General features: G+C 62.0%; 1 protein-coding gene across 3 annotated transcripts; it reads right to left on the bottom strand.

The window, feature by feature from the left end:
- Nucleotides 1-1,381: 1,381 nt before the first annotated feature.
- ELOVL3 (ELOVL fatty acid elongase 3) lies at nt 1,382-18,758 on the bottom strand. Of its 3 annotated transcripts, XM_075934530.1 has the most exons (5): nt 18,592-18,758; nt 17,329-17,445; nt 8,960-9,091; nt 5,343-5,494; nt 1,382-4,245 (listed from the first exon to the last, which is right to left on the bottom strand). In XM_075934530.1, the coding sequence occupies exons 2-5, from the start codon at nt 17,433-17,435 to the stop codon at nt 3,824-3,826; spliced, it is 813 nt and encodes a 270-aa protein (XP_075790645.1). In that variant the 5' UTR covers nt 17,436-17,445; nt 18,592-18,758; the 3' UTR covers nt 1,382-3,823. The 3 variants fall into 3 exon arrangements, with proteins under 3 accessions (XP_075790645.1, XP_075790644.1, XP_075790646.1); XM_075934529.1 differs by lacking the exon at nt 18,592-18,758 and having other exon boundaries at nt 17,329-17,549; XM_075934531.1 differs by lacking the exons at nt 8,960-9,091; nt 18,592-18,758 and having other exon boundaries at nt 17,329-17,572.
- Between the last annotated feature and the right edge of the window lie 503 nt (nt 18,759-19,261).

Below are 19,261 nucleotides of genomic sequence, written 5' to 3'. Positions count from 1 at the left end.
TGCAGCGTGTTCCCGCGGAGGCCACGTTCCAAGGATCCCGCCCACAGGCCGCGTGTCGAGTAGCCCGGGCCTGGACAGAACGTGCACCCACAGACCCGCTGAGCCCCGGGACCAGCCCCACCCGTCCCTTGGCTACACCCAGCCAGCGCCTCGCCAGCCCCACAAGGCAATCACGACCCAAAGGGCAGCGGGTATAAAGAGCCGCCCCGGTGAGCCCAGAGCAGCTGGGGTGCTGAGGCCCAGCAGGATCAGGCCGAGCCAGACGCTCATGTCAGCCCGCCCAGGCAGCCGCTTGTGGCTCGGTTACGGGGCGAGACACCCCCGCGGCACCGGCTTCGGGTTTTCCGCCCTCAGGAGGCAGGGAGCTGCGGCAGGGACACCTGTGGGCAGAGGCCAGCAGCTTCCCTTCCCCCCAGCAAGGCCCCAGAGCACTCAGCTTTGGCAGACGGTGGGACCCCAGAGCTCCTGGCAGCCCCCCGCACTTCTAACCACCAGCCCTGGGCTGCCAAGCGACTGGGTGGCAGGAGACTCCCACAGCCGCAAGCGATAGAGGGACCTGGAGCACAGGCAGTGCCTGGGGGTGGGGGCCCCAGACCTGCTGTGGGCCGATGGGCAGCAGGGGACCCCACAGCGCCCAGGCACTGAGAGCTGTTCCAGCCCCCCCAGTTTAACCCAAGCCGTAACAACGCCGGGGTTCGGCTCGAGGGGCCACCGGCCCCATCCCCATGTCTAGCGGCAGGGCACAACGCTTAGTCTGCACGTGGGTGGAAAAACACAGAGGGAACACTGGTCACCACTCACGGTTTTCTACTGAAACGTGTCCTCCCAGCTCATCTGGCTCCTAGTGACCTCTCCTTGCCGACCACACGCACGGCTGTTCCCTGTACCCCGGCATTAGATCAACCCCCCTTGCAACAGCCGCAGGACGGAAAGGGAACGAGGCATCGCTACGCCGGCGACGCCCCCGCGTGTAGCTGTGCAGGGGCTGTTCCCCTCCCTCGGCGCAGTGCCTTGCCCTCATCCGAACCACCTTCTACTCGAGTCTGAGAGCCTGGCGCCCTCACTGGAGGCGGCGGGAAGGGGAGGGGAGGGATCCAAGAGCCATGCCCGGCCCGGCCAGCCAGGGGGGCACTTGGGTGCAGCTGTTTGTTTGGCAGGATGAAGAGGGTGCCGAAGGCGCGGGCCAAACACATGGCTTCCAGCTCAGCGCCCACCGAGAAGCCCATGCCGTTGCCTTTGGCCGGCAGCTGGCCCACCCCAGCAACTCCTGCGCTGAAAGCTGGGAGCAGGGGCTGCAGGACACCAGGACGAGCCTTTGCACAAGGTTAGGGGTCAGGGCTTCGCTTTCCCGCTGCTCCACCACACAGGCCAGACAACACAGAGCGGTAAAACGCCCCCTTTATTGACCACACTCACTCGCACACAGGCACCGCGGCGGCTGCACTCGGCGGGGACGGGCAGAGCCGGTGCAGAGACAGTGACATCTCCCTGCGGGAACACCTGGCAAATTGAAATGATTTAATATAAATACAAACCCAGTCAGCGGCGTCCCTTTCTGCATCCCCCCCGCCCCCCGCAGGCACCGGGCTGCTGCCGGACTGCGCCAGAGCCGCTCTCAGAGCGCAGGGCCACTGTGGGACGATGGGGGGTGGGAAAGCGGCCTGGGATTGCAGAACAAGCGCCTTAGCTCAGCAGCGCTGCCCAAGGTGTTAACGTGGCCCGTGACACCCAGGAGCCGACGAAGCAAGGCTTGCACCGGGCTGCAGAATTCAGACGGCAGCAAGTCTGGACGCTGTAGAGTCTACTGGGCCCCTCCGGACAGTTTTAACAAACGTTCTGCTGTTAAACGAGCATCACCAACACCCTCCCGCAGAGACAAGATGCAGATGCCGGGGGAGGAGTTTCTAGAGCAGGCTTGCCCCGTGCAGAAGTCACCCCCCATAAGGGGCGAGTTCTCTCCCAGCATCCAGCCCCGGAAAACATCGGAACTAGGCCATCACGTGCCGGGCACAGCGGAACCATCAGCAGCCCAGCTGAGAAATGAGGACGCGGGAATTGATTTCATTGCTCAAGTAGAAACAGCAGCCCGCAGCCTGTGGGGATACACGCTCCTGAGCGCACACACTGCTAGAGGGCCAGAGGCAGCGTCTTGGCAAGGGAACCCGGCCCTCAAGGACCCTGGCTTCATTAACACTCGCTTCTGTTTCCTCCAGGGACTCCTACCCTGTGCGTTCCTGGTCGAGGAAGGGCGCTGGCTACGTCCAGTCACACGTCGCAGCATGCCACCAAGGGATGGGCTTTGCCCAACTAGATTACAGGAGGAAGAGCTCTCTTGCCTCCGCAGGGTCACAAAAATCAAGTGGCTTTTGGCTGGGCTGTCCCCTGGGAGTTGGGGAGCAGGACAGGTGCCCAGAAGAGGCAATTCCTGTGCTGGAAGCTGGGGGAGGGGCTACATTACACCACGACGAGCCTTTGCACAAGGTCAGTGTTCAGAGCTCTTTACACACTGCAAGCCTCAAATGCCATGGGGGGTAGGGCGGCCTCGTTACAGGCGGGGAAACTGAGGCATGAGCTGATGAAATGATTCACCCCAGGCCACCGAGGGACTCAGAACCGGGGGAGTACCCAGACCCCAGTCCTGCCGGCAGACCTCAAGTGATAAAGCAGCAGGCGCTTTCGACTGGTCCCCGGCAGCTCGACCAGTATCACAACCAGAGCATCTCCCGCACTCCCAACGGGCAAGCGGGTTTGTCACATGCAGCCAGTGAACATGAGCTCCAAGGTCCGGCGTGGGCACGACCCCTTCCCGGCTCACGGTCCTGTCGTGGCTCCAGCATCCCACGGCCAAATTCCAACACGTCTTCACCCATCCGCTCCCAAGCGCCGAGGGGCGCGCCGGTGGCATGATCTCCGAGGGCCCATCCAGGCAGCCCGGTACATGCTCAGACCGGGGCAGATCACGTGGAGCTGCCGGAGCCCATCGCCGGGTGAGGGGAATTCTGAGCTAGCTGCCTGGGGCTCTGGCCTTCTGCATCCGGTGCCAGGGCTTTTCATGGCCAGCAGCTAGCACACGGGAGGGGCAGGAGGGTCTCGCTTCTGCCCTCGGCGGGGAGCCAGCTAGGGTCTGCCCCTTTCCTTCTGCCCCACCCGGGGGTCACAGTTGTAACCCAGAGAGGAGGAGGATTCGCAGCATCCAAGGGAGAAATCAGAGGCCCGCTCCAGCCAGCCAGCTTGGGGGAGCCGGAGGGCCCTTCGGAGAAGGTGGGCTTCAAACCTGGCCTCTAAGCCAGTCGGGACCCCAAAGCCTGCCAGTCCCTCTGGCTCGCCCTCCCCACTTGCTTGCGGGAGAAAGATTCCAGTACGTGGGGACGGGCGGCGGGTTCCTGCCCTCGCGAGCGGTTCCACGGGAGGCTCTCCGGCTAGCTGGCAGCAGCACCCGATCCCGGGCACCCGCGGCTCTCCCACCGAGCTGGGACGCAAGAGGCTCGGCAGGGACAGGGCCGCCCCTCGGGCGCGAGGCTCCAGCCCCGGCCCCTGGAAGAGCAGCTCTGCCCAAGAGCACAGCTCAACCCAGGGGGGGAGCAATGAGCAAACCTCTGGCCCTTCCCCTCCGGCAACCCCTCCCGGCCTCCAAAGGCTGCAGAGCAAAGACCGCTCAGCCTGCGGCCGGAAGCCCCAGGGAGCAGCCCCCCGCCCCCCGCCTGAGACTGCTGCACAGGTGCCAAGTTCTGGTCGCGAGCAGCCTCTTCCCACCCCCTCCGGCCTGCAAGACGGCAGCAGCCGAAGGAGCACGAGTCCCGCCAGCTGCCGGCCGCGCCCCCCGCTAGTCCCCTTTCGTTCTGCCCCGCCCCCTGAGGTAGGCCTCCCGGAAGAAGTGGCAGAAGAGCACCAGGTAGCTGAGGTACATGAGGGACGACCAGAAGATCTGGGCCCAGGAGGTGGAGCAGATGCCGTCCTGCATCCAGGAGTAGGCCATGCCGCTCACCGCCGCGCCCATCACCATCTGCAGGATCTGGGCGGCGGTGATCCCCATGGCGAGGAGGCGGGGCACCCGGCAGCCGGCCGCCCGCACGGTGTAGTAGGAGTACATGACGGCGTGGACGCTGTAGTTCATGGTCATGAACCAGCCGCCGCCGGCGACCATGTCTTTGTAGGCGTACCAGGCGTACAGCAGCACCGTGACGTGGTGGTACCAGTGCAGGAAGAGGAGCCGCTGCTTCCGGAGGACGATGAACACCGTGTCACCTTGGGAGGGAGACGCCCGGGTCAGACAAGGCAAAGCCACAGGGGCGCTCGGTGGTTCCCAGCCGGTGGGCCACGCCCCCTGGTGGGCCACGGCGGTACCGCAGGGGGTCCGTGGAAAGTAAGGATTGGGCCCACTGCGGGCCTTGCTTTTCTTTTCCAGAGGGGGATCGGTGACAAGGCTTACAAGGCTGGGAACCACTGAGATAAACCATGGCACTAAATTAGGGGTAGGCAAAAGGGCCTCCGCGGGCCAGATCCGGCCTGCCAAGCGGGCTGATCCGGCCCGTGGAGGTCCTGCCGCTCCCCCGCCCCCAGGTCAATTGGGGCCTGAGGGCGGGGGAAGTGCACGAATGTTCCTCCCGCCCTGCCAGGAGCTCCCAGCACTTCCAAGTGCCCCACGCTCCTTGCCGGGCGGGAGAAGACTCTGCGCTCTCCCTGCCCCCAGGCCACTTGCGGGGAGCACCCGAAGCCTCCTCCCGCCCTGTCCCTGCCCTGCAAGGAGCATGCAGCAGGGCGCCGCACAAGGAAGTGGCGTAGGTGCCTAATGGGAAGGGGGGGGACGCAAAGGGGCTCCCCCAGCCCCAGACCAATCATGGTCAGGGGGTGGGGTAGCCCAGAAGCATCCTGGCCCCGCCCCTTTCAATTTAGGCCCCTCCCCCTTCCGGGCGGTCCAGGAGCACTGCAAAAATGTTTGAAGTGGCCACCGGCCAAAAATTATTGCCGATCCCTGCACTAAATCCATCGTCTGGCTCCACCCAACCAGAACTTCTCTGCACCCAGGCTACAGGAGTCCAGTCCCACCCCGTGCCAAGCGCTGCAGTGCCAGACCCCTCAGGGCACGGCCGTGCACCCGCCCTTCTCCCTCCCCTTAGCGTCAGGGCTGGGCCTGAACCCTACTCGCCAGTCCTGGGCCTTCTCCCCACGGCCTAAGCGAGCGCGCTGGGGGACGGAGCTAGACGGAGGTCCCAGGACGGAGCCCCCGTCGCTCTGAGCTGCGGGGGCGCAGAACAAGGGGGAGCGCGGAGGCGGGCTGAGACGCAGCCCGTTCGCCCGCAGCGAGGGCAGCGTTCGTAACCGCGCGGCGCCGGGACACTCACCCAGCTCCGGGACTTTGCTGAGGACAAACATATAGGCCCAGAACTTGCTGACGGGGCCGTTGTAGAAGCCTTGGTCACACACCGAGCGCTTGAAGCCGCTGGTGGAGAGGACGAAGCCCATGTACCCCCAGGTCCTCAGGGTGCCGACGATGCTGCAAGAGAGTCACAGGACGGGATGACACCCCAGCCCGACGTCTCGCTCCAGAGAGCTCAGCCAACTCCGTCCCCTCTGGACGCCCGGCTCCCTAGCACAGCTCAGCCACTGGTCCCCAGGCAGCTCTGCCAACACCTTTCAGCTCAGAGCCTGCCCCGTGCAAGTCCCACTCTGGGTTTTATCGGGGCACGTCAGCAGTGAGCGCCCAGCACCCCTGGGCTGGAGTTCCAGCAGGTCGGGCCGGGCCCGGGCCTCACCGGATACAAAACACATCACTGGAGGGGGGCATCAGGGAGAGAGCTACCGGCTCAACTGGCTCATCTCATCCCTATGTGCAAAGGCCGTTCTGCAGGTGCGCTGGCGAAGCCAGGCCCGTGTGTCCATCCGGCTCACCGCAGTGGTTCTGATCCGACCGGAGATGGATGGCACCAGCTGGCCGGCTCGCTTTACAGACTGAGAAGCGATTGAACAGCTTGTGCTACAGGGCAAAGCCCAGCTGGGCTCGGAAAAATCCAGCCTGCCTCCTCCACCCCCAGACTAAAAATTCTGAATCAGAGACAACTTGACGGAGAAGAAGCTGAAATTCATCCCCTTGCTTAGCAGCTGCACTGGCTCCGCATGGCTGGCTTGTTTGGCTATGGATAGTGATTAGCAAGGACTTAAAGGTCTGCTGTAGGGTTAGTATTTCTAGCAGACAAGACACGTTTTACCCTGGTAGATACCTAGGCTAAGACAGAACGCCCTTCTCCTCCCCAACACAGGCAAGACATCAAGAGGCTGACAACGGTAGTTAAACCCTCGTTTTTCCACTTCTCACAGAGCTTGTCTAAGCTACAGAAGCTGTTGACAGGACAGCTAAGCAAGTCCTGCACGTGGTTTAGCTGCAAATGCAGATGAATTGCCTTCAGCAGCATTTCAGAAACGGAACCCAGAGGGACGCAAATAATGGATTTTTCAGTTCAGTGGCCGAACCAAAGAGCAAAACCCAAATACACGGGTTTAGAATGAACCAAACGGAAAATGTTACCCTTTCTTGCAAAATGAAAAAAAAAAGTCAAGAAATTCATTCCTAGTCAAACAAAGCCTTTTGTTCAACCTGGACATTTTCATTAATTTATTGAGGGTGATTTTTACCCATCTGAAAAGCTTGGAAACAAATCTAGCCATATTGCAAAAAGAAACACAAAGTCAAACCCTTTCACTTCAGAAGTGTGAGAAGAGCCAACCATTTTGACTTAAAAATTTCTTTTTGTAAATCTGGTTAAAGCTCTCTGCTGAATTTGGTCCAGATTTGCAGATGGTTTCAGTTGCCCCCAAACTGTGTCTTTCAGCAAATAAACTATTCAATACAACAAGTGCAATGCAGCTCCTTCCCCCGCCCCACCCACAGAGGTGAAAGGCCAACACCACCCAATTATGGTAAATCTCCCACGGCTGCTCCTATTGAGCAAGCTGCGCCATTTGGAGGAGTCTTTGGGAAGAGCCGAGTGCACACAAAGCACTGGAGCTGTAGCACACTACAAAGGCAATTTTCCCCACCTTTGATATTCACATTTCCACATCAAATGCTATGAATGGGACACATCCAGCCTGACTCAATTGGTTTCATTAACACTAGTCCTATAATTGACAAGTAACTGCACCCTAGAGTCTGTAATTTCCACTCCAACGCATCTGAGGAAGTGGGTTTTACACACGAAAGCTCACGATCTAATATACGTGTTGGTCTCTGAGGAGCCACAGGACTGTGTGTTGTTTTTAAAGCTACAGACTAACACGGCTCCTCTCAGACCTGGAGCCGTAACTGCAGGCAGAGTAGGGGAGCTGCTAAATCGCACTGGTGTGATGACAGACAGCCTCTCGTGTGTGCATCAGGCTGGAAGCAGTTTGAGCTGGGGTCAGCAACTGTGGCTTCTCCCCTAGAACTGCTTTGTCAGAACATCACCTATGAAATACCAGCCGAGAGATAAGAGGCAGAGCACGGTATCTCAGCAACCCAGGGCTACAAACACCTTCAATACTTCGAAAGAGGCGCTCAGGTAGACTCACAAGCATAACAGTCATTCAAGCGGGGCTATGGCCTCACGGTGGTAGTGCATGCACTATCCGTGCGAGAGCTTGCACGTGCCAGGACACTGTACGGCAAGGTGTCATTCTAGCATCCCACATCTTCCCTTACCCTACACGGACCACGCAGGCCAGTGAGAATCCAGCATCACTCCCAGCAAGTGTTGCCCCCTCGTGCGTCAGCACCTTACACCGACTGAGCTCACGAGGACGACGGTCGCGCTCGGCAGCAAACAGGTGCTGAGCGGAGGGCGGGAAAACTGAAGGCTGTTGGCGGGGAGCCCTGAACTACAGAGCTAAGCTGTGGCTGAGTCACTCGGCAGGCGCACTGGAGTCCTACAGGAAGCCAGCGGAGCTGTTTATGGGCAGTTTATAGACTGTTTAAAGACAAAGAACTGAATCTTCGCACAGAGGCCTGCGATAGAAGATTTGTTATCTCGCTTTTACGACTGGTCCGTGGCGGGTACTTGACACATACCCCGCTGCTCCCAAAAGAAATCTGTGTGTGGCAGGACCCAGCTCGTCGGTGCCGTTTGGGGGCCAGCTTTTAGCCTTGCTGCTGGGGGAGCAAGCAGGAAGTTTGCCAGTTTCCCCGCGCACCTCCCCAGCAGCCAAGGAAGGGTACATAAGGACACCAGGCGTGGCCCTAGGCTAGCTGCCAGCAACTGGAACCCTAGGCGAACCCTGCAATCGGCTCTCCCGCCTCCAAACCCGGCCATGATATTACACTTGAATTTGGCGCCCCATTGAACTTGGCGCCCTAGGCCTGTATGGACGGGCTGCCCCTGAAGGACACCCTCCGCCAGCCGGCCAGAGAGGAGCTGGCCATCCCTCGCGTGTTCTCTTCCGGAGTCGGAGGCTCTTCTCCTCGAGATGCTCCCACGCCCGGGCCCAGGGGCCCTAGGAGAGGCCCACAGTCAGCGGCTGCCCAAGGCGTCTGAGTCGGTGGCGGCAAGGCAGCGCGAGACCCTGCACAGCACAGAGGCCTGCAGCCCGGCCACCACCCACCCCCTCCAGGGATGCAGCCCCAGCTCAGGCTGAGCGTTGCCGGGCGTCAGGGCCCCGAGGTGCCCACAGGCAGCCGCACACGAGCACCCGGCCTGCTCCTGGGCCGACCTGTCGGAGACAAGGGCCCGGCCTCCCCCGGGCGGCTGTGGTGGGAAAGGCACAGGATAGCCAGGCAGGGATTTGGGGGGCGGTAGCAGGACCCCTCCCCCCAGTTGCGGGGTCACTTCTGCAGGATTGGGACAGGGTGTGTGTGTGTTAAAATAAGGCCTGAATTTGAAGCCCCCTGGAGACTTTTCGGTGGCGCCTTCCGGGTTGGCCTCCCCGGCTCCCTCGGGGGCCAGCCGGCACCGCGGGGCCCTGCGGCGGCCGGAGGAGACGCCGTGCTTACCTGAACAGGGCCAGGCTGAGCGACCACAGGACCAGGGGCGTGCGCAGGTCGTACCCTCGCCGCTGCTTCATGACACGCTGGCCGCCGAAGATCAGCAGCACGTACGCCACGGCGAAGGAGAAGGATTTGCGCCTGCGGGCGGGAAGAAGAGCTCTCAGGCAGGCCGGCCCCTGCGAGCGCAGGCAGACGGGCCCTACCCAGCTCCGGGGCGGGTCGCTAGCCCGGACACGGGGAGTCTAGTGGCGCCCGGCACCCCGGGCAGCATCTGCTATTCCCTTCGCTCTCGGCACGAGGAGCAGGCCCAGCCCGTCAGCGGCGCCCTTGGCGAGGGAAGGAAAAGACAGGGGGGGGGCTCTTACATTATGGAGACGGCCGCAGAGCTGCCTGCCCCCGCGGAGCCCACGGCAGCACTGGAAGGGGGGGGGCTGAACCTTGCAGCGGGCTTGGTTCAAGACAGCCCCGTGTCCTGTTGTGACCTGCGCTGGCCATAGGGCCCCAGGCCTGGGACCCCCTTTCCGATACGCCCTTCGGAGGAGGCAGGCTGATGGAAAAGGCAGCCCTGACAATCCACCAGCCGGGGCGAAATCCACTCCCTGGACTGGCCGTTGGCGGAGGGTTAAATTGCCTTTAAAAGGTGCAAGAATCATCTCCCGGGGAAATTCGACTGTCACGAGCCCCTCACACACCCGACGCCGGCTCCTCAGCCCCAGCCCCGCAGAACCCAAGGCAGCCCCCTCCCTCCCCCCGGCTGCCCACATCACTGTGTTCTTAAATCCCCGAGTTCGGGGCCGAGGGCTAACACCACCTCTTGCTGCCCGTCACAGCCCTGGCCATAGGAAGCTGCACTTCCCCAGAGGGCAGCCGCAGAAAGCGCAGCCCGTGGGCTGGGCTCCAGCCACCCTAGGTCACACCCCTCCATCTGGGGCGAGAGCCAGAGCAACCGGGGCCCTCTCCAGCCGGCCTGCCTCTCCCTGAACCCAGGCCTCATGCTCTTTGCCTTCGCTAGCCGCCAGGGCCCCTCTGCCCAGCACTGTCCAGTGAGGGGCGTAAAGGGTTCACTGGTCACCTGGTGACCCCTCAACAGGTAATGCTTCCTGAGCTGGTTAAGCAGTAACAGGGAAGGACTGGAGCAGCTCCCCACCTGTGGGGGCAGAGGGCTAGTCCAGCCCCGCAGGGAGCCCACCGCAGACATGGGGTGCTCCGGCGGGGGGAAGCTGGGAGCCAGCAGTGCGGGGAGGGGGGCGGGGGCCCTAGCTCGGGATCCCATGTTAGCCGGTTAACCGGCTAACCACTAGGCACACCTAACATTTCCCTGGGATTTCCCATCCCTAGCTCCAGTTCACACTGCCGTGGCCGGCAGGCTGCCCGCCATGCTGCTCCGGAGGTTTCAGAGCGGCGTGCCCCACGAGGCTCCGGGGAACAGCAATCTCGTCTGAAATACGATCTGCAGTGTGCGAGCGTGAGGCCGGCACGCCCTGGTCAGGAATCCCCAGGCACCTTCCCTACGCCCCAAGAGCGTCTGCCCATCAACTGACATTCAAGTTACTGCTCCTGCCTTTCTGCCTGGACACCGGACTCCACGTTCAGCCCCACTCAGCCGAACAGACCAGGGTGATGGTCTCCGGCTGTGCCCTGGCAGACGGTACATGCCAGGACCAGAGTAGCAGGTGGCTTAGGGGTAGACGCGGAGCTGGCGGCTTTTCTGCCAGCTAGCCGTGTCGCAGGGCAGGGTCGTGGCGTAGCGGCAGCAACGTGCCACCTTCCCCCTGGCCCCCAAACAGGAGATTAACAGTCAGGCGAGAAAGGACCCTTGGGAGCTGATCTCCTGCACTTCACCGGGGGAGGCCTGGGTCGGCGGGTGCTCCTGGCCTGATGAGGCTTCGCTCTGGCCCGCACCCCCCGTCAGGCACAGCACGCTGAAGTGAGCGTCGGAGAGCCCCTAGCCCCGCAACAGGACAGCCCCCGCCTAGCCCCCAGTCCCTGCCCAGGCTGGCTTTGGGCCGGGCAGGATCCTGCAGCAGGAAGTGCCGAGGCACCCTGAAGAGACGCAGTCAGCTCAGCTGAGCTAAGCTCCCATGACAGCCGGTGTTTGCCAAAGGGGAGGCGGGCTGTTTGCTCGGCGTGAGGACAGGGTTAACCCTTCCTTCCTGCCGAGCCCGCCCTGGGGCGTGTGCGAGCAAGCGCGGCTCTGCTGCCAGGGCAAGAGGGGAGCCCAACGGCCGCATCACCCCCGGGGTCCTCCCACAAGCCCTCTGCTCTCGGGAGCCGTGTGTTCAGGAGCTGGGGGTCCCCGCTCCGCAGGGCTCTGACCCTCTCGGTTTGAACAGGGAAACTCCTCCAACGCGGCCCGGCTCTCCCTCCTGGCTGGCCGCTGCCCGGTCTCCTCCGAAGGGGGCTAGAAAGCAGCGTTACTCCCCCCGAAGCAGTGGCGGCCGCCAGAGCCCAGCTGATTGGGCGCTGCGCTCGGCCCCCCGCTCATTCGTAAAAGGAGGAAGATCCCAAACTGGCAATCTCACTGCCCTGCCCTCCCGGGCACACTGCAGAGTTGGGAGCAGGTGGGTGGCGGCTCCGCGGATCAGGGAGGCGAGGGACATGACGGGCGGTCCCAGCTCGGCCCCCCCAGGCCCACCACCCAGTAAGAGCCGAGCTTACAAACCGCCGGCGCAGGGAGGCCATGGGGACACTGCGAAGGCAGAGCTGACTCTGGCTTACTCGCCAGGCTAAACCACAGAGTAGCCACCCCCCCGCAGGTTCTGCCCTGGCAGGAGCATCTCCGCAGCCAGGTTCCACCCCATTGCACGAGCCCCACGGGCCCGAGGGGTTTCCCTTCGCAGTGCACGCGCCCGAGGGCCCAGCTGGCCGGCGAGGAAAGCCCGAGTGGGACGAAGGTCACCTCTCCGCCACTTTCCAGGAAGGAGCCCAGCAGACGCCCCTGCCCGCCCTCCGCCTCGATAAGACACCCCAAGAGTAAACAGCTGCTCCCGGCCTGGCCCCGCTGGGCATGACTCAGCATCGCGCGGGTCTGTGCCCGCCCCCGCCCAACTCCTGCCATCGCGCAGGGCGGCCGGGCACGGATGGGGGCCCACGCTGGGCCGCAGCCGCCTGAGCGGGGCCGGGGCACGCGGGTGGCCGTACGCGGCGGGCGCCCCCGTCCCTGCACACAATCACCTCCCCAGGGGCTGTGCCCATTGGCTCGTCTGCGTCACCCCCCCCGCAGCACTGGGGCGCCAAGGCCGTCAAGCAGCGCTGAGGCCCACAATCCAGCAGACAATTCTCCTGCCTCATCCCAAGCCTCCAGCCGTTCCTATGGGCTCGCAGCCCCATGGGAGCCGGACCAGACACCCGGGCTGGGTTCTACCCAGCATGCACTGGGCCCAACGTGCCCCGAGAGGGGCGTGTCTGTGGTGAGTAACAGTGCACAGAAGGCAGGATCCCCTCGCACGAGGGCCAGAGGAGGAAAACGCCCCAATTGCGCAGGAAGCTCAAGTTACAGCCACCGAGCGGCAGCCGACACGACGCGGCCCACACGAGCACGGAGGGGTGTGGCCTGGTGACGCCAAGGCCCCTTGTGGCTGTGCATGAAACGCCCAAGTGCTCGGGGAGCCTCTGGACTAGCTCTCCACACACCCAGGCGAGAGCCCGGGTCCCCACGAGGCCAGAGCAACCAAGGACAAGCTGGAAGCACCACTGGTACCCTTCGAGAGATGGGAAACCGAGTCAGGGTAATCCACGTACTTGGGCACACCAAGCCTCCCCGTTCCGAGTCCAGTACTTGGACCACACGCCCATCGTTCCTGGTTCGGCAGCATGGCCTGGTCCCACGCAGAACTAGCCGCCAAGCCCAACACAGGCGCAGCCACCGGGACAGGGGCCTCCTTGCCCGTTGTACGGCCCAAAGCCCGGTTCCGACTCCATCCCCACTCTCAGGGCGGACGCCGTAGGGGTGGGATGGAGCAGGGCTGACGCCAACGTTGGGCGCCAGGGGTCACATCTATTTCACAGCTATGGCCAGCGGGGAGCTACGTTTATTTCTCTTCTCCAAGCCCCTGCCTCAGAAGCAGGGCGGCAGAGAGCTCAGGGAGAGCAGGCCAGCCTCTGTTCCAATGAGCCCACGCCTAGGCCTGAGCTGGGCAGGACACAGCCGCGTGAGCCATACGTAGCAAGTGCATGAAGGCTCCCAGGCACTCATGCCGGGCTGACGCCAGGTAGAGAAGAGATGGACACACGTGAACAGGAGGGGGCTGGTGCAGTGGCCCTAGGGCTCTGCGGGCGTCACAGCTCGCAAACAAGGGGCGTTTGAGCCCGGAAGTTGGACAAACTTGGTGCATTGCGGTCAGGCTGGGGACATATCGAAAGGCCTCTGCTTCGCTCCACGCTCCTCCAGGTTCCCAGGCCAAGGGTGGAGCCATCCAGCTGCCAACATGCCAGTGAGCACTCTGGAGCCTCCCCCCAACGTGAAGCCTGCCTACCCCCTGCTATTTCTCACCCGATCCAGAGCCCAACGGCACTGCCAGGCAGCAGCACAGTGGCAAGAAGCAGCCCAGCTCGCCTGAGAAAAACCAAAGCAAGAGGAATAGTTATAGAAACGTAGCCGTGTTAGTCTGGCTTTAGAATGCTTAAATTCGACACTTTACACCTAAGTTTGAATAAAGACGCTAATTATCTTACCCATTACAAAGATAGCTTCCCCAATTATCACCTCTAATATCATTAGCTCACAGACATTTACCTCCCCACCCCATTCTCCTTCTGTTCTGAAATTTGATTTGTCCTTTTCATATGTGTTCATTTTTTTAATTGTATCCTTTGGTATATATGGTTGTGCCAATTTTCTTCCACTATTTGATCTGAGGAAGTGGGTCTGGCCCACGAAAGCTCATCACCTAATAAACCATCTTGTTAGTCTGCGAAGTGCTACACAGTCCTGTTTTTTGTTTCAAAGCAAGAGGGACCTGGCAAAAGCAGCCGGGAGTGTGCGCGGTGGGCAGCACGCCAGGGCTCCGAGGTGTTACCCACAACAGGTGCAGGAGCTGCCAGTGGTCGGCATGTGAATGCCAACAGAAGCCATTCCCCTCCACGCTGCTCTCCGGGTCTGCGAAAGGCAAGAGTCACTCGACCAGCACACAGCGAGTTCAAGGTCCAGCAACAGAAATTAACTCCCCACCCATCCCCCACAAGCAGGGCCCCAAAGGACTTTGGAAAGGAAGAGGACTGGGCTGAGTTTAGATTGGATTTCAAAACGCTTGGTCTGAATCCTTCCCTCTATTCATTTCATCAGCTGGGCTTTGGGCTGGATTGCTCCCCCCTTCCAGGGTGTGTTTGTCATGGGACTAAGCCAGCCGAGGGTTCTGCTGGAAATCTTACCCATGCCTGGGAACTGAATAGCGTGCAGCGACAGCATCATTAACACCTATGACAACCGGCCCATTCATTCCATTCCGCATTTACAACAGTTCACCGCACAGTAATCAAGCGCGCTGGCCTGCTGCCGGGACACGCCTCTCCGAGAAAGTTACTTTCCGAGCCACTCCCAGCAACGGCCCGGCTCCTTCCAAACTGCTCTAAGCCACAAAGAAGCGACCTTTATTCCCGAGACCCGAGGCCGTGTCTCGCACTGTGTCAGGGCTGAGGAAGAGCCCGTGTGAGCATCAACAGAACTTAACCCGACAAAGAAGAGAACCTCACCCGACGTCGATGTCTCTCTTCCAGCCAGTCCTACTTCCACGCTTGGAACCGGGAATGCACAACAGCCGTCCCAATGGAAGCAGGGTGCGGCCTATTCTTTTACAATTACATGCCCAAGGCTCGCTGGGGTCACTCCTAGCTCAGGGGGGAAGCTGGAAGAGGGAGGGGTGTGTGCTGTGAGCATTTGTCCCCTCATCTCAGTGTGCACAAGAAGTGTCTATGACGGTCAATACAACACAGGTGTTTTCAGTTCTGGTCCCAGATCAGCTGGGGCTCAAGCCAAAACTGGACGCCCCCCACCTCCGCCCTTCGAGGGCTTCTAGTTTTGACAAATACCATGGCTCAGTGCAAATCTGAGCAGGCCAGGAAAAGGCGATTGGCTACCAGCCCAGACATACCAAGCGTGGGCAAATCAAATGCAGCCGCTGCCCGTCCTCTCACACGGCACGATCCCGGGGCTGCAGCTTTGCGTGTGGCTGAACCGGAGGCGCACGTGAAACATGCCTCCTACTCAAATTGCCCTGGGCATTCCAACTGCACAAGGGAACGAGTTTCCCCCTCAACCCACAACTCCTCCTCTGACTGTGCCCCGCGAGGCTAACGGCCCACAAGCGCTTCCTGTTACGAGGCCTGCCGGGCCAGACACAGGAGGGCACTTTGCGTTTTCAGCCTCAAGCAGGATGTGCTTGTCAGTCGGCGCGCCGGAGACGTGGCGAGACATCAGGTTGCAATTTTCCCTTAGGAAAGGGGCGAACACAACTTGACGACTCACCTCCGCCCCAGGGACAAAACCAGGGCACCGGGGCTCTCGCCAGATGCGCTGGGCAGCCTAAGCCGCACCACGCAGCGGAAGTCGCCGAGCACGCAGACCACTCGGGAACCCTGGCAAGAGGAACAGGGACTCGACGCGGAAGGAGAACGGTGCTGTGGGGCCACGTCCCCTCTCATGCACCATCTTCATCTCCCAGGACTGGCTAGTTTACATGGTGCCGGCCCTTCGAAACGCCACAGCCACCCAGTCCAACTTGCAGGCTCCCTACCGCCTCAGCGGACTAAGCCTTGGCTACGGCCACCGGGCCCAGGTGCATTTCACTGGAGAAGATCGGAGATCACAGAACTTTGAGAGCGCCTCAGTTAGCAGGCAAGACCTTGCGATTGTTGGTGTTCTACCTACAGCATCACCCGAGCGAGCACCTGACAAATCACACCAAGTAGGTCTCTCCAATTACAGTCCTACCTCCCCACTCCTAATTGTGACCTACGGCAGCCTCTGCTCTCCTGTTCCTGTCTAAGCCCCTACAAACAGGGCTCAGGCCTTCACACAGTGAGGGACTGTACCAGCTGGCTCTTTTAAAGCTATTTATAACTGTTCAGTTTCAAGCTGCCACGATGCACCCGAAAAACGCCCCCTGCGCTCAGGGAATGCACATTTGCTTAAGGATATTTGAACACTAAGTAAGCCAGATGAGGCTTTATCACAAGCATTGCGACCTCGAAGGAGCTCTTCAGGGTACGTCTACAGAGGAATAAGAGACCCACAGTCCAGCCAGCTAACGCCGGACTAAAAGCAGCCGTGTAGACGTTCCTTGCACAATGTACGTTTGTGCCAAGGGAAGAAAGAGAGTTCAAACAAGAACGGCATATAAAGATGCTGCTCTCTAACATCTCCTTTGAGACGCAAAACAATTACACATTGAATCATGCTTTCTGAAACCTAGCAAGTGTTGGTTCTTCTTGGACAATGGGTTTCACTATTAAAGCCAGCAGCATAAGAAGTTTAGTTCCCGGCTTGCAAAAGGCCCAGGGCTACGAAGGAGTTTAATATTCAACTTTCACCAGCAACAGTAACCTTACATTGGGACTGAGGTAAGCAGGATAGCTAACCTAGTTTTGTGTCACGGCCATTGCTCTATTGACCACGCACCATCTTCCAGGAGGCTACACGGATTTAGACTCTGTACCCGGCTTTGGAAGCAGGGGCACCTGGGGGACTGTGTGTGCTGCCCGGTCCCAAACGCCATCTCTGCAGCTCCCACCGGCTGGGACCTGCAGCCCATGGGTGGGGCTGGCAGAGCCACTGGCTGTGCCTGCAGGAGCAGGAGGAGGAGAGGGGACATGCTGCTGCATTAGGCAAGTGTCACCTGCATCCTGATCCCCTGCCCCCCTGAACCCCTCAGTCCCAGGCCAGAGCACCTTCCTGCACCCCAAGCCCCCCGCCCTGGCCCCACCCCAAAGCCCGCACCCCAACCCCCAGTCTTGGGAGCGTTCACGGCTCGCCGCCCAGTTGCCCAAAATTTGCCCGCCCGGACCTCGCCTGACCCCCCTGCAGACCCGGCCTCGCACGGCCCATCGGAGCCAGGAGCAGAGAGCGCACCGGCAGCCCCGCGCACCGCTCTGCCCGGGCTCCAGCTGCGCGGCGCGGCTCAGCTCGGTCCAGCACCAGCCCGGTTCGGCCCAGTGCAGCCAGGCCCGGTTCGGCCCAGTGCAGCCCGGCACCAGCCCGGCCCCGGCCCGGTTCGGCCCAGTGCAGCCCGGCACCAGCCCGGCCCGGTTCGGCCCAGTGCAGCCCGGCACCAGCCCGGTTCGGCCCAGTGCAGCCCGGCACCAGCCCGGCCCCGGCCCGGTTCGGCCCAGTGCAGCCCGGCACCAGCCCGGTTCGGCCCAGTGCAGCCCGGCCCGCTCACCAGTTGTCCCGCATCCACTGGAGAGCCTGCAGCTCGTCGAAGCGGCGCTCGAAGTCGAACTCGCGCGGGCGCGGCAGCGCGGACAGGTTGGCTCCCAGCAGCTCCATGGGGCCGGCCCTGCGGGAGCGGCGGCTTCAGTGCGGCCGGGCAGCGCCGAGCGGGGGACCCGCGGGACGGACCCGCCCCTCCTGCGGCCGGCAGCCAATCCCGCCGCCGGGGGCGCCCCCGCCCCGCCCGCCGCGTCATGACTGACAGGGGCCGCATAGCCCCCCCCCCCCGCCTTGCCCTCTGCAGCTGAGTGCTGCCCCCCAGTCTGCTGCTGCCCTTAACCCTCCCCCCCCCCGCCTTGCCCTCTGCAGCTGAGTGCTGCCCCCCAGTCTGCTGCTGCCCTTAACCCTCCCCCCCCCCGCCTTGCCCTCTGCAGCTGAGTGCTGCCCCCCAGTCTGCTGCTGCCCTTAACCCTCTCCCCCCCGCCTTGCCCTCTGCAGCTGAGTGCTGCCCCCCAGTCTGCGGCTGCCCTTAACCCTCCCCCCCCGCCTTGCCCTCTGCAGCTGAGTGCTGCCCCCCAGTCTGCTGCTGCCCTTAACCCTCTCCCCCCCGCCTTGCCCTCTGCAGCTGAGTGCTGCCCCCCAGTCTGCTGCTGCCCTTAACCCTCTCCCCCCCGCCTTGCCCTCTGCAGCTGAGTGCTGCCCCCCAGTCTGCGGCTGCCCTTAACCCTCCCCCCCCGCCTTGCCCTCTGCAGCTGAGTGCTGCCCCCCAGTCTGCGGCTGCCCTTAACCCTCCCCCCCCCGCCTTGCCCTCTGCAGCTGAGTGCTGCCCCCCAGTCTGCTGCTGCCCTTAACCCTCTCCCCCCGCCTTGCCCTCTGCAGCTGAGTGCTGCCCCCCAGTCTGCTGCTGCCCTTAACCCTCTCCCCCCGCCTTGCCCTCTGCAGCTGAGTGCTGCCCCCCAGTCTGCTGCTGCCCTTAACCCTCTCCCCCCGCCTTGCCCTCTGCAGCTGAGTGCTGCCCCCCAGTCTGCGGCTGCCCTTAACCCTCTCCCCCCGCCTTGCCCTCTGCAGCTGAGTGCTGCCCCCCAGTCTGCTGCTGCCCTTAACCCTCCCCCCCCCGCCGCAGGGTCTCTGCCCTGTCACAGGTGACTCCTCTCCAGCGGCTCTGCCCCTGCCTGGCCCACTGCCCTTTGCCCAGCATCCCTGAGGGCCTCTGACCCCATTTCCCCAGCCCTGGGCCTGCCCCCCATGCCCAGCACGCTGAGGGGACACTTACCTACAGGCACATTGGTCTGCCAGGGGCTGGGCTGGGTCCTCGGCCGCGGCTGCACCTTGCTGACCTCAGCTCCAGTGGCCGCCTGGGCTAGTCAGGCCTGTGGCTGAACACAAGGACAAGCAGGGGAGGTAGCAGCGGGTCCAGAAGGCCAGTGGGTCGCAGAGGCAGGCTGGGCCGAAGCTCTCCAGCAGTCTAGCCCCCGGGGCAGCGTGTCCTGTCAAAGCGCTTTCACACACGCTGCTGGCTGACAGGCAGGGCTCAGACTACAGCCCGCTGGCTTCCGGCTGGGCAGGGCGACTCTAGGCTAGCTAGTAAAGAGCAGGATTTCTCCAATGGGGGCCTGACACCTTGGCACCTGCTTTTACTAGCACTTTCCTGGTGTGTGTCCCTGCCTGCACTGCTCTCCTGTCATCTGCCAGGTATGCATGACAGGGGTGGACTGCGACTGGCTGTGAATTTAATCCGCCCACACCAAGATAAGACCCATCTGCACCACGCCAGCCCGTTTGACTTGTGTAACAAGTGTTGCCTGGCCAGCAACATAACTGGAATGATTCCTTCTCTCTTAGAAGAACCGTTCCTTCCTCAAAACTTTTATTAGGAACATGCCACATAGCTCTCATTCCTTAGAGGTCACCGGCCTGACTCCTGTGCCTGGCTACCGCTAAGC

Source organism: Pelodiscus sinensis, chromosome 8 (assembly GCF_049634645.1).
Source record: "Pelodiscus sinensis isolate JC-2024 chromosome 8, ASM4963464v1, whole genome shotgun sequence".
Taxonomy (NCBI): domain Eukaryota; kingdom Metazoa; phylum Chordata; order Testudines; family Trionychidae; genus Pelodiscus; species Pelodiscus sinensis.
Note: the sequence above shows the minus strand (reverse complement) of the source record. Positions and strands in the feature narration are given on the sequence as shown.